Source organism: Urocampus carinirostris, chromosome 9 (assembly GCF_059441175.1).
Source record: "Urocampus carinirostris isolate Australia breed hairy pipefish chromosome 9, RoL_Ucar_1.0, whole genome shotgun sequence".
Lineage (NCBI taxonomy): Eukaryota > Metazoa > Chordata > Actinopteri > Syngnathiformes > Syngnathidae > Urocampus > Urocampus carinirostris.
In genome coordinates, this window is record NC_142357.1 from 17,448,206 (window position 1) to 17,462,348 (window position 14,143).

Consider the following 14,143-nt stretch of genomic DNA (forward strand, 5'->3'; position numbering starts at 1 on the left):
TTTATTTTATCACTGACCATAATTGCATTACAATGATAGCAACAGGGATCAATGGAGATACCAGTGGTAAGAATAACAAATGCAACGGAAATCGAACTCGGATCGCAACAGGGAGAGTGCAATATATTTTCTTTTTTTTTATAGGTGGCACATTGAGAGGCATTAGAAAGTGATTCACAATCGATATACCTTTTGTGTAAAATTTTCTAAGCTCAAACTAAGTATTAGAGTTGACAAAGAATTTTGAATACCTGCGGATATTTGTTTATTTATATCTTTCATGGCGACTAAATTACCTCCCACAATACCTTTCTCTTTATTCAGTTTAGAACGGCTGAATTACTTCCCACAATGTCTTCCTCTTCCTTCAGTTTAGAATCTTATTAAAAAATTTGCAAGTAGGCGATACAATACTGTATTTCAATGGTCCCCAACCTTTTACTGTACCACAGACCTGTTCAATGTCAATATTCCTCCAGCCCGGCCCTAAAATAACAATTTGGCACCATGAATAAAGAAAGTGTGACAATGACATATAAAACTTAATAGTTTTTCATGTGTCTTATGTATCCCTATTCGTCCAGCTTAGCATCTCGGCTTTTTAGCCAATAACGGACAGTTGGTTGGTTCCAGAATTGTGTATGAACTGACTGATGACGGATAGCCATGATCTTTGATTTTTGCAATCCGGAGATGGAATAAGAGCTTGCTCTGTCCACTCCACGCATCGGCCCGGTATTGCAGTACCTCCGGGAATGGTGCATTCGCAATGATCGCAGCAAGGCTTTAGGGCTAGGACCTTAGCTTGGCCTTTTGGCTGAGAGTAAGTGTTCTGGCTCCTAGGCTTTGTAGCGTATTATGAACTGACCAATAACGGATAATGGATAATTAATAACGAAGATAGAACAATAACCCTTAAAAACCCCATCTGATTTTCAGATGAACTTAAAGGTACATACTCTTAGGGATCATTTCTATAGTTTTTGACTTGTGGAAATGCTATAGAACCCATGTAGTCATTTTAGAAATGTGTACTAACTGATTTTTGCAATCCGGAGATGGAATAAGAGCTTGATCTGTCCACTCCACGCATTGGCCCGGTATTGCAGTACCTCCGGGAACGGTGCATTCGCAATGATCGCAGCAAGGCTTTAAGGCTAGGACCTTAGCTTGGCCTTTTGGCTGAGAGTAAGTGTCCTGGCTCCTAGGCTTTGTAGCGTATTATGAACTGACCGATAACGGATAATGGATAATGAATCAAGAAGATAGAACAATAACCCTTAAACCCCCCCCCCCTCCCTGACACGATTTGACTTTGAGTCCTGTTTAATCTAATGCTATGCAAACGTGATCAGTCATATATTCTGACTGATCTATCAATGCAAAATATGGAAAATCATTTAAATCCAGTTTAACAAAAATGGGAATTACCAGAAAACCAAGGTTAGGGAAATTTCAGCGGGTAATCGTGGGTGGAGCTCGGTAATAGCATGTTCTGCGCCTGTATCGCGGTGTTATTACGTGAAATTAGCGTGTTACGCGTGTGACGTCAAACGCCTTTCTCCGCGTATATACAGCGCGATTTGCCGAGCACACGTCAGTTGTGCTCGAGACGTCAAGGGGTGAACATGGATCCCCGTCACCGTAGTGACCTCGTCTTAATCCATTTTTATTTCTTGACATTTATTTTCATTTCATAACAAGATAATAAAATCAAAATGAAAAACTATTACAGTAATAACATATTGGCTTCTTCGGTGCCATAGCTTGAAATCTTGATCTTCTTGGGACTGTGTCTTGAGCGGTTATGATTTCTACAGCCCGGTGTTATGCCGAGAAATGCATCCCTGCCGAGATTTGCATCCCCTCGCTACTACAACCACTTTTACCTCGTTTTATCTCACTTTTATATCACTTTTAGGGAATGTAATGCCAAACATATAACCAAAACCACTTCGTCTTGCATTTGTTGGGAATGTAATACAACTTAAACCATTCTGTCTTTGTTTTTGTTGTGAACGTAATCGAACGGTAATGCACACCGTATATAAAATCCCCCCTCCTCGCGTGAACACGCATTCTGCCGTAGGAGTCGAATTTGGGCACAACACCGGCTCGGGAGCTTTTATACCCGTGGTCCACACGAGAAAATGACACGGAAATGACGCGATGAGGAAGCGGAACAGTCGCCGGCGTCTGTTTTGCGGACATACCACCGATGAACAGCGGGTTGGCCAATTTTGCGCATTTTCCATCGCGGGCAACCACGGGCCCTAAGTCAGTTTCATGATCCAGAATAAAAAACTAAATCAAGCAAAGATTATTTCTCAAACTGAAAGGAAGGTTGCACTAAACACTGATTTTTGGATACACTGACTCATGACATATAGCATGTCAACACTGTACATTGATAGCCAGACTAAAAAACAATAATTCAGATCAATATATTTTGACAAAACCCAAAATGAATCCAGCAAATGTATGTGAACAACAAGAAAAAAACCTTCTTTAAAACCCTGATCTACCTTTAAAACGCTAATACGCCATTTAACACGAGTTCAAAACATAAATTTTAAAACACCAACTCCACTTTTAAACCATACTTAGGAAATTCATGTTTGTTGCTAGTATATTTTCCAGAGCAAAAAAGTCAGTGTGTCAGAGGATTCGTGAGTTACATCCATTAAAAACTGTTACTGCTCCTGATGACTCTCAGTGTTAGAGGAAATACAAAGAATGAAGAATAATGTTAGGGCTTCCCGTTACTCCTTTACACGCCGTCTCCAACGGCACCATCAAGGTGAATGGAACAATGCAGCCTGATGACGCTTTTGTTTTGGCATGTCGCTCATTTAGAACAGCAGACACAGAAAACGGAACTGAGTGACATATTTAACAAAAGAGGGAAGAGTCACTTGAGTTAGAAAATAAATTGTGAGATTCATGGAGAAACAGTGGGAAACTAAAAGTTGCATAATGTCTTGGCCTCATCCACCCTTTTTAGTGTCGCCATAAGGACCTAGTAGTGATGAGACTAATATGTCTTCAAAAAGAGTGTGGATGAAATATTATTTAAAAAGAATATTCCCAAAAAAATATAGCCTATAGAAGCCTTTTTAATCCGGGCATCCAAAAAAAAGGAAAAGGATAAGTAGAGTACTACAAATAATTTTGTTGTCATTATTTTGGTGCCACTCTTGTCCCCAGTTTCTCATTGTTGCGCTCTCCTCCTTAAAACTATATTCACACAAAAATGCGCACTGCACTGTTTATCACAGTAAATTCAAGTATTGTGATTGTATTTTTCAATTACATTTTTGTGCATTTGCATATATTTACCATGTATTTCAAATCAAATAAAATGTATTTATAAAACTATTTCGTGCACAATAATACAATACAATCCCCTCATTTATCCACGCCCAACAATTCAAAAGAAGGCATACAGTCACACACAACGGTTTAAATAGCATAAAAACTAAATGAACAGTAATGTAAATTAAATGTGATCAGGACAAGGCACAGTCCAACCATGTGAGGAAAGGGACTTGAGGGAGGGTTAACCACACTAATATGGATAGCAGCAGAGGGCCTCAGGATTTCAGCCATTAAACCACACCCAAAAGTGTGGGACTCTAAAATGAGAAAAAACTCAAATATAAAATTATGAATAAAAACAACTGCAGAACAAAACATAAAAATGTGAAGTAAAAGTAAGGAATGATACAATAAAAGATTATAAGTCAGACAAATCAAAGCTAAATGAAAATGATTGGTTACAAGCCATGTTTAAAAAAATGGGTTTGAGCCTCCTTTTTAAAATATCAAGGGTCCCTGCAGACCTGATGTCCTCCGGCAGACCGTTCCATCGGGGCCATTTATTTGTATTTATCAGTACAATTAAGAAATTTCAAGCAACATTTTTTTATCAGTCCATGTCATTAAATTTAGTGCTTAAAAGCGGACATAATATAGTGCTTTGCTTTAATTCTGAAAACCAATTTCATGAAATGGTCTTAATAAACAATTTTAAAACGTTCATATAGATGTCCATATGTGTATTTTATCATGAATATATTTTAGAAGATAGGGTATATTTTTTTCTTCATACATTGCCATGGTACCGAACCGAAACTCTGTTTTAGCAGATATAATCAATCAGGCATTTGTTTCCTGGCCTGGTCACTCTGCCAACTTTTTAACACAACCTGCCAATTTGGTGACAAGAAAGATTCAGTTTTGATTTCCAAAAAACGGATCAAATGTAGTGTAATGCGATGGCCAGGAAGACAGATTTAGCTTTGCATACTGTATGTGTGTTGTAAAGGTCATGTTCAATAATATATTATATAAGAAGATGCTCTTAAAAGCAACGATACACAATAGACAATGTGCTAAGATACTGTAATTGTATGGGTGTCTCCAATATCCCACAACACACACACGGCCGACAACATCCTCGACTAGTGGGGGATGTTGCAGTTTTTGTTTCATCAAATCAGTTTGTGCAGATCAATCTCATGTACGGACTTCAGTGAGTTCATATCTGCTTGGTTTGTAAAGCAGTTACAGAATACGCGCTACCAATCTGTTTTTGACGCTCTTTAGTGGCTGCCAAACACAGCAAAGCAAAAAAAAAAGGTCTCACAAATTCTGACCGAATAAATGTCATTCACGACGTGGTGGAGCAGCAGGTTCTGGCCAGACCAATCTTGTGCCAAGTTGCTGAGTCTCAAAACAATCAGTAAGAAAATAAGAGGTCAATCCTCTAGTTTGAGCTTGGGACTCCCCCTTTAGATCAGTTGCCAAGCTGGTAAGTCTGTGTATGTTGAATTTATTTTACTTATCCCGCTGAAATGTTCCCACTTTGCCAGCGGTGAGGTTAAGACAACAGTTGGCTGCCAGTTTTTTTGCTAAAAAGTAGTCTACAGAGTATTGGAGGGGAAAAAGAGTGAGTGAAACATCTGTGAGTCGTGAAGGTGTCCAAAATACGATAAAGCCTGAAACATGAATCTCTTGGATGAAGCTCTTAAAGCAAACCTAAAAGATTGTCCTTCCATTGTACTTCACCACCAGTCAGCAGCACATAAAAGCTCCTTCAAATTGAATTCTCAGACTGGATTTGTAAGGAAAATATTGAAGGTCACATATGGAACATATGCCTCTATTATTCTGTAGAAGAGAAGCACAGAACAATTTGTCTCAGTAAACATCGTAGCTGGTTAGAATACACTTTATCTGGCACCTCTCGGCACAATAACTGGATCAGCTCTGATTTGAGGTTGTTTGAATATTTGCCAATAAGCAATGGACCTCTATTGGACTTGAATGACCTCTCATTACTCCCGTTTTCCATTCCACCTTCTCAAGTGTCCGAGGCCAGCAGCGACTCAAAAACACCCCGAAACTTGCCAGACGAAAACATAATTAATATGGAGAGAAACATCAAAAAACAGATTCAATTTCATGCAACAGTTTTTATTTATCAAATATTTTCATGGCATGTAGCCAATAATAACGTTACAGTAAAAATACCATAACTTGATTATAGCATCAAATGGTAAATGCACTATGATTGAAAGAATTACAAACTAACAATGGATAGTTTCTTCCTGGGACTCATTCAGTACTTGAGTGGTTTGATTTAAGGTTTTTTAATTATTTATTTTATTGTTTTGTGTGTGTGTGTGTGTGTGTGTGTGTGTGTGTGTGTGTGTGTGTGTGTGTGTGTGTGTGTGTGTGTGCGTGTGCGTGTGCGTGTGTGTTGTTTTGCTTTATTACTGTTTTTTTCCATTAATCCTCAACATCTGTTACTTTGTTACACAGATTTTGTTAAACACAACTCAACAGTTTAAACCAGGAGTGGGACAACTTTTGAGTCGTAGGCCGCATTGTGTTAAAAAATGTGCATAGTGGCTGGGCCATGAGGAATAGAATAATTGAGTGATTGCTTTGAAGTGTTTGTAGTGGTCACATTTGAAATACATGATGAAAATGATCATGTGGATCCATCCATTTTTTCTTATTGCATTTATGAATGAATATGCACACAGTCAATTGCATGTACACGTCATATTTCATTAGATATTTTTTTCATAAATAAATTGATTTCATTAAAAAAAATAAATCTAAATGCTATCAGAATAGCTCAGTACGGAATTTGGAACTTTTTTACTGGTGGTTGCCACTTCCAGCTTGTGTCATCATAGCACCCTTTGTAAAGCATGCATGTTGACTTGAGCCTGATCAAAAAACAATGCAAAACTGGGACTTTGGACAGGGATGACACCTTATGAGGGATTTGTATAATAATAAATGCAGGGAGACTGTATTGCCCAACAAATTGTGCATTGATCTGGTATAGTGACAGATTTTTCATACAGCGCTTCCTGGCGTATTTTATGATGGTTATTGTTGATGTGTTTGGGCGTTTAGCAGGATTAATACTGCGTTACTTTTTTACCAAAGCTTTCAAGTCCATGAAACCGGCTTTAACATACAAACCACAGAAAGAGGAAAACACCTTCTCGAACTAACTCACTATAACAACTTTGTGCTGGCAAACACTCTTGGCAACCACAATAACTCCTTAAAATGGACATGGCACCACCTGGACGGAATTCACTACAGTCAGGTTGACTACATAATGCTTCCACAACGTTTTAAAAGTAGAATCAAGACAGCAAGCATGCGCAGGAGCCTATCTGAGAAGCGATCACGACCTAGTCATGATGAACTTAGGTGTTTGCCAACAGATAGTCAAGAAATCATGGAACCAATGGATCAAGTTCGATCAACTTAAAGACCCTTAGGTGGTCGAGAGCTTCCAGGCCTTAATCGGAGGGAAATTTACTCCTTTGCTCGCCCTGGACAAATATGTCGAAACCCTGACCAGCAAGTTCTCAGAAACGATAACTGAAGCTGAAAAATAAATTGTAGGAAAACACAGGAAGAAGGTAAAGGCCATGGATTACAAATGAAATTCTCCAACAGTAAGACCCGAGGTGAGAACTAAAGAAGAAAATAAACAGCCCTGGAGGAGCAGCCAGGTATATAGCAGCCAACAAGTCTGAAAGAAGAAAAGGAGAAATGGATCGAAGACAAATGGTCGGAGTAAGAAGAATGCCTCAACAAGAACAATTCAAAGAAAGCCTTCCAGATTGTAAAACCCCTCATGCATTCAAAATAGGAAAAAGTTAGCAGCATTCAGGATGAGGCAGGCAATAAGCTAAACAAAGAAAAAAAGAACATGAATAGATGAACAAAATACTGCTCCAAACTCTGTACACCGGTGTTGCAAAGGAAATGTCATTGCCATTTTGAGTTAATGACTATAAAGACAATCTTGAATCACTTTAATCTTAAATCTTACAAAGCCAGTTGGAATTAAGGACGGGCATTGAATGGATATCTCCAAATAAGGTACTAAAAACAAGGTACTTGCTATTCTTTACATGAAATCAATTCTTTTTTTTTTGCCATTTTCTCTCTTTTTTCTGTAGCCTGCACGAAAAATAATAATGCACGTGTGAATGCAAGTGCTGGGATATCTGTTTTTTAAGTAGTGCTTACAGCTATTAACTCTCTGAGGAAACCATATTATTTTTCCCCTTAGTGATTGTTTTTAAAAATTGCAAACTGCTAACCTGTACTCACTTATGTTACCTTGATAGCTAACAGCTTAATGTAGTACGTTTTGTTATTTTCTAGGGCGGAATGTCTTTCAAACAAATGTAGAGCAAATGATGAATCATCCGACATACACTATAGATTAAGAAAACAACAAAAACATGGCGTGAATACCCACATTTTAAAATATAAAGTAAATAAAGTAAATAAAGTATCTATCTATCTATCTATCTATATTCGTTTGGTGAGACGAATAAAAAGTCTTGCAAGCCAAATGTGATCCATGGGCCATAGGTTGCTCAATTCTCGGTTAAATAGTGGGCAGTTTGAAATGTATTGAAAAAAAATGTTCCTCAGGTAGAAGTACTGTACTGTACATTTTTTCTATTCTTTGTTTTTATTTAATTAAACAAAATCAGCAAGGAAGTTAACATACTGTGCTAGGAGGATGGCTTAAAATAAAATATATTCAATTTATTGAAAAGATGTGACAGCTTTTCAATATTTGCAGAACCATTTTGAGATTAAAAAAAAATAGTTATTGTGATATAAACTACCATTTAAAAAATTGGGGTCACCTGGACAATTTTGTGTTTTCCATGAAAAAGTCACACTTTTATTTATCAAACGAGTTGTCCAGTGTTTATATTCTTCTACTCTGGTTAGAGTTTGTTTGTGCTTACTCTAAAAAGAGTACACTATGTTGTGGGAGATCTTAAGTATTTTGGGCGATTTCTCGCGTGGCATGGCCTTAGAACTATGATGGACTGTCGAGTTTCACAGTGAAGTTCTCTTTTTGATTTTTCTGAAAGTTTTATCACACCCACAAACATAATGCTCCAGATTCTCAACAAGCTCAAAGAAAGCTCAGTGTTATAGCTTCTTTTGCCAGCTAATACGTTTTCAGATGTGCTAACATCATTGCACAGTTTTTTTTAATCACTCATAGCTTTCTAATGCAATCAGCAAACACGATTTACTATTTGAACACTGGAGTGCTGCTTGCTGGAAAAGGGCCTTCATACACCAATGTGGATATTGCAATAAAAACACACATTTGCAGCTTACATAGTCATTTACCACATTAACAATGTATAGGGTGTGCTGATTAGTTTCATGTTATCTTCATCGAAGAAAAACTGCTTTTCCTTCAAAAACAAGGACATTTCAAAGTGACCCCAAACTGAAAGAAAAATATTTTATATCTTTTTAAAATATTGTGCATAATTGTTTATAAATATTGGGTATTACCGTTTTTAAAAACATTATTCTTAGAATGCGCAACAGGTCACGGATGCCCCCTTTGAACCAAATTGGTCCCGATGGAACCAAAATATCAGAAGACATCAGCATCACTGACGGTTCAAGACAGCCTGCCGTTACCCCCTTATTGCTCAAACATTTAGAGCAGGGGTCGGGAACCTATGGCTCGCGAGCCATGTATGGCTCTTTCTATGAATATCTATGGCTCAGAGACAAATTTGATTGCATGCAAAATTTCTCCATCCTGTTCGCTTGAGTTGTTCATCCTATTCAGGTACACGCAAATCCAATCCAAAGTTAAATATCCGACGTTACTTCGCAGTATATATAGGGCACGTTTTTCACTACAATTTACAGTCAAGGTGTCACAAAAGGGGGGGAAAAACTCGTTTTGGCTGTACAACGCTAAAGAATCCTTTATAAAGAAGTTCACTATATGATCTGTGTTCAGTGTTCAGATACCTTATGATGACTCCACAGAACACACTGTAAATACGCCAAAACACCGAAAGAGAACTTAGTCTTTTGATTGGGTGAGTGCGAGGGATGGGTGGAGCCATGCAAAAAGCGCAAGCACTCCCTCCCATCTCTCGCCCTACGCCATCTGTGCCAAAAGTGAGCTCATCAGGCTCCCTATTTGCAGAATGTTGTGACGTTTTTACACAATAACTGCTTGCATCTGGTTTTGAAACCAATATGTATGAAAAAAAAGGGTCAAAAGGAGTTTAACCGATCTTGAGTAATTGCAAGAAAGAGACAAGTTTAAAGTGGTATGTTTGTTGATTTTGGGACAGGGGCTCTGGCATTATTCTCTTTTCATATTTTTTATCAAATCATCAAAAATAAATGTGCTGAAGACTAAGCTTTTGTCTGGGGTGCGGGTTTAGCAATTTTGTAAATTTGTCTCATAATATATGGTGTGGCTCTTTCCCAAAATAAAATTAATATTTTTTGCTTTTATGGCTCTTTGAGTCAAAAAGGTTCCCGACCCCTGATTTAGAGGCTACTCCTGTGCTGTTGCAATGCTCTCCTCCCCTCTGCGCTATTGTCCGTCACGGCTTGTGAATTTACAGGATAAATTCTTCGCTCAGGTACATGTCACACATTCGTGACCTTTTATCTGCCTTCAGTTCGGACGTGCGCTTCCTCCTTGTGTCTTTCCCACGCTTTTGTTTGGGGACAGTGAAGGAAACGTCCTCAAAACAACACCATGGACCTGAGGTTTCCTTTGTTGGGATGGGCTGTTTATTTGGAACACTGTGTGTATCATGCTGGCCCGAATGTTGGAAGGACGTCCACTTTCTTACACCCCAACTCACTTTTATCATTGGTGGCCTGTTCTGAGAGGTATAGACATTTGGAGCCCATGGAGAAGAAACACACTGTACATAATTTGAGATTAAATCTTTCTGAAAAAACAATAGCCTAAACAGACACAACCATGGCGTGAGGAATGCATGTGTTTCAAATGTCTTTAAAAAGAAGGGGGGAAACCATCAATCAACACTGCGCTGCCAAAAATAGCTTGACATGAAAAGATTACACATAACTGAGTGTCACAATGCATTAAATTAATCTGCACATATTACAATGGGACACGGCTACCTCTAGTGGAATTGAAAAGAAGTGAAAAGCCAACACTCACACTGGCCGTGACCACTCCAAAATAGGGTTTGGTATTAAATCTGATTAATTAGACTAAATTGTCAGTTCAAACAATGACAGGTTAATAATGTGCTAAATTCTGAAATCAAGCGTAACAATTTAAGCGTTTAATCTAAACTACTCAACACTGGTGCTAATTATTAATCAATAGTGGTATTCAAGCAAGTTAGGCACAACATATAAATAGTTTTGTTTTTGTATCTATGAGGGCTGAGTGCCTTAAAACTGCTATAGAATATTTGATTTTTGTTAAATATAATTGCACAGATATTATATTCAAGTAATGTGTGTTTTGTGAGGTTTATTGTTTGAGATAGATTAAAATCATAATCAACCATATTACTGAGTAATAATTATGAGATGTCATTTGCTTGGAAATACAACAGGGCTGGAGTAGTACAAATGGATCATATAAATGTTACATAGTGGTCCCAAAAACAAAGAGGAATTTGCTTTTTGTCAAAATCATAAAGCCATTATCTTACGCCCCCAAAGAAATCTCTAAGAAGAACAGTTGTGATATGGTGAATTCTAATTTTTAGAAGGGTGATACAATGCAGTACGCATGAGTCTTTGGGACTATTAAGAACCACTTCCCACCAAATATGGGTACACATCAAAATCACCAGTTTTAAAAAGTGTTTACACGGGACCAATCCCATGGGTGTTATCCAACAATTTACAAAGTGTAATTTTTGGCACTGAACCGTTGTTTCCCCAAAACCCAGTGGTGTTGACTATCTTTTATACTACATTGAGAAAAGTTACTCTTTGAAGTGTAAAATTAGCACACAAAGGTATATGGACATTTATGAACACTTTTCAGTGTAAATCCAACCCCCCAGCAAAATAACAACTATTGGGTGATTTTAGATGTTAACAAATAATTTGCGATGTTAAATAGTGCCCATTCTATGCTACTGAACAGCAAAAGTGCCTTCCCAATGTGCATAATCAAAAATATTGTTGGGTAGTATGTAGAAACTTAAATAGATGTAATGTATTCTTCATATGTCTTGAGAAAAAACGTATTAGGGCTATCTACTTACCACTTGTGAGGGATAACCAATTCAAGATGATTGCCACCTTGACGCAGGCACTCAGCAGGGTACATCCATCCATCATCCTTTCAAAAGTCCTCCCTCTAAAAATGCAGTTTTAAAAGGTCCTTTTGTGTCTTTTTAATAATCCGGTTCCGGTAACAAAAGTTCCCCTAACGGACAGTTTTCCGATCAGAAAATCGCAAAAGAAACTTCAGGTGAATGCGCGTCAGGAGGCAGTCGTGCTCCCCGCTGCCATGACGCGTTCTGCGGGGGAGCTCTCCTCCTCAAGCGTTACTGAGTCCCGTAACTCCGCTTTTTTCGGGGCAGGTTCTCTCTTTTGGAAAGAGCAGACAGAGGGACTCAAGAGGATGAGAGGTCTAATCCAGAAATACTATTTTGGATGCAGTGCGCAAAAAAATGAGCCAAAATGAAACAGGGAAGACCTTTGGGTGCTTCTGCGTACACTGAGCAGTGTGCGCGTCAGGCACCTTTTTATGGGGAGGCCGGAGGAAGTGCTCGACGTCACTCTGAAGGGGGGACATTCTTCTACTAGTTCGCCTCCATGCTTTATACACAAGCCGGGCTGAGATGGGGGGGGTGGGGGTGGGGGGGGGCTGGGGCGGGGGGGGTGTTGGGAAGACGATTTGAAATAATTTTCTATACAGCCATCTGGTATAGTCTGAGTACACCAATCAATTGAATTCTAGACATTTTTAGGACCCTGACCATAGGTCGGACTTTATGTCAGATTACTGCAAAAAAATTGACAAAGCTGTACACCAAATTCCTAGTACCGTATTTTCCGCACTATAGGGCGCACCGGGTTATAGGGCGCACCCCCAAAAAATAGTTTTTGGTCCTATATCTTCCATAGATAAGGCGCACCGGATTATAAGGCGCTACAATGGGAACGTCGACAAAACAGTCAGATGACTCAGTCAAACTGATTACCCCCTTAACATTCCCAAAGCTTGCAAAGAAGCAAATACGTGTCGTAGACACGTGCGGGTGCGGTGTCCGTACGATGTCACTTAAATGCGTCATTTCAAATATCATTCGGAAGGTTAAAGTCTTGGAATTCAAGAAATGCCAACCATTCCTTAGTTTCTATTTTCTTTTTTGCTCGCATCTTTACTGTGCATATGACAATAAACACTTGGAATTGAGTTTAATTCACTCAACTCATCACAGCAACATCAAGATCGTTCTAAAACAAGATACCGGGAAAATATAAAGCCGCATAACTCACCTAAGTTCTCACGTTCAATAATGATACGCAATCATGGTCTTCTTACAACCGTGAGTGTAGTAAATCCAGGAGAGTAAAATGTTTACAAATACAGACTAGTGAAACATGTTTCTTTATGGCGTAGTTAATCAAGCTTGCTATTCAGTCATCTTTTTCGGCCAATTGCAGGGTTTGTTTTGGCCCTCTAGCGTATCCGAGGCTCCGAATAACTTCAGCCAATAGCGATCGATTTAACGGATGATTGACACATCTTTTTTGGCCAATTGCAGGGTTTGTTTTGGCCCTCTAGCGTATCCAAGGCTCCGAATAACTTCAGCCAATAGCGATCGATTTAACGGATGATTGACACATCTTTTTCGGCCAATTGCAGGGTTTGTTTTGGCCCTTAAGCCAATCCGAGGCTCCGAATAACTTTAGCCAATAGCGATCGATTCAAATGATGATTGACACATTGGTTAGCCAATGAAACGCCGGTATATAAATCCCAGCATACACCGCGAACGACTTCGCCTTCGGGGGGATATCGAGTCGGCGGCTGTTGCGTAAGTTGCGAGACCTTGCAAATTTAATATTGAGCCATATATAAGGCGCACTGTATAATAAGGCGCATGGTCAGCTTTTGAAAAAAATTAAGACATTTAGGTGCGCCTTATAGTGCGGAAAATACGGTACATTTCACATACCTAAAAGACCATTTGTGATCAGTGTGTTATTGAAAAACAAAAGTGACAGTTACCAATTATTTCATTTAAAATGTAGCTCAGTTCCCCCTCAGTTCTCTGACACACCCAAAAAAAGCGTGTTACTCCAAAAATAAATACACACTCGCATAGGAAGCAACTCCCTAAAATGATTTAAAGTCGCCACACAATAGAAAATATAGAAGAAAATGTGTACACCAACCTGTGGAAGCAGTGAAGCGTTCATATTTCTTGGCTTTGAACAAAAGTTTCTAATTCAAGACACCCCATATCAATTTTGTCTCTGGCCTTCAAACCAGGCAAAGACCGTATTCTCTATTTTTGGATACTCACCAAGACTTTTTCTTTGTTTTTCTTTCTCCAGGCAAGGTGTATTGCAAACATAATATTACAAATAAAAAGACCAAAGTTAAGCATACCGTAAATCCTGTTCCTACATGCTTGTCCCATTGATTTAGTTGGTTTGTTGTTCCTGTATATACAACACCTCCATTCCCATCCACTGCCTATACCGTTCACTACTCGTGATACACAAACAAATATTCTCATATAGCCTGACCCCCTTATTTGAGTATTATAAGTTACACAGTAGT

At 38.7% G+C, this 14,143-nt stretch overlaps 1 protein-coding gene, 1 non-coding gene and 1 pseudogene across 5 annotated transcripts in view; 2 read left to right on the forward strand and 1 right to left on the reverse strand.

The window, feature by feature from the left end:
- kdrl (kinase insert domain receptor like) overlaps window positions 1-12,050 on the reverse strand; it is a 78,291-nt gene extending 66,241 nt beyond the window's left edge. For all 4 annotated transcript variants that reach the window (XM_088344697.1, XM_088344696.1, XM_088344695.1 and 1 more), the window contains exon 1: window positions 11,607-12,050. In XM_088344697.1, the coding sequence (XP_088200823.1) occupies window positions 11,607-11,682 (76 nt within the window). In that variant the 5' untranslated portion in view covers window positions 11,683-12,050. The remainder of the gene's footprint in view (window positions 1-11,606) is intronic.
- Window positions 586-769, forward strand: LOC148359463 (U2 spliceosomal RNA). Its single transcript, XR_015851451.1, has one exon. It is a non-coding gene; the product is annotated as a U2 spliceosomal RNA (small nuclear RNA).
- Window positions 968-1,134, forward strand: LOC148359464 (U2 spliceosomal RNA; annotated as a pseudogene).
- Window positions 12,051-14,143: the final 2,093 nt, after the last annotated feature.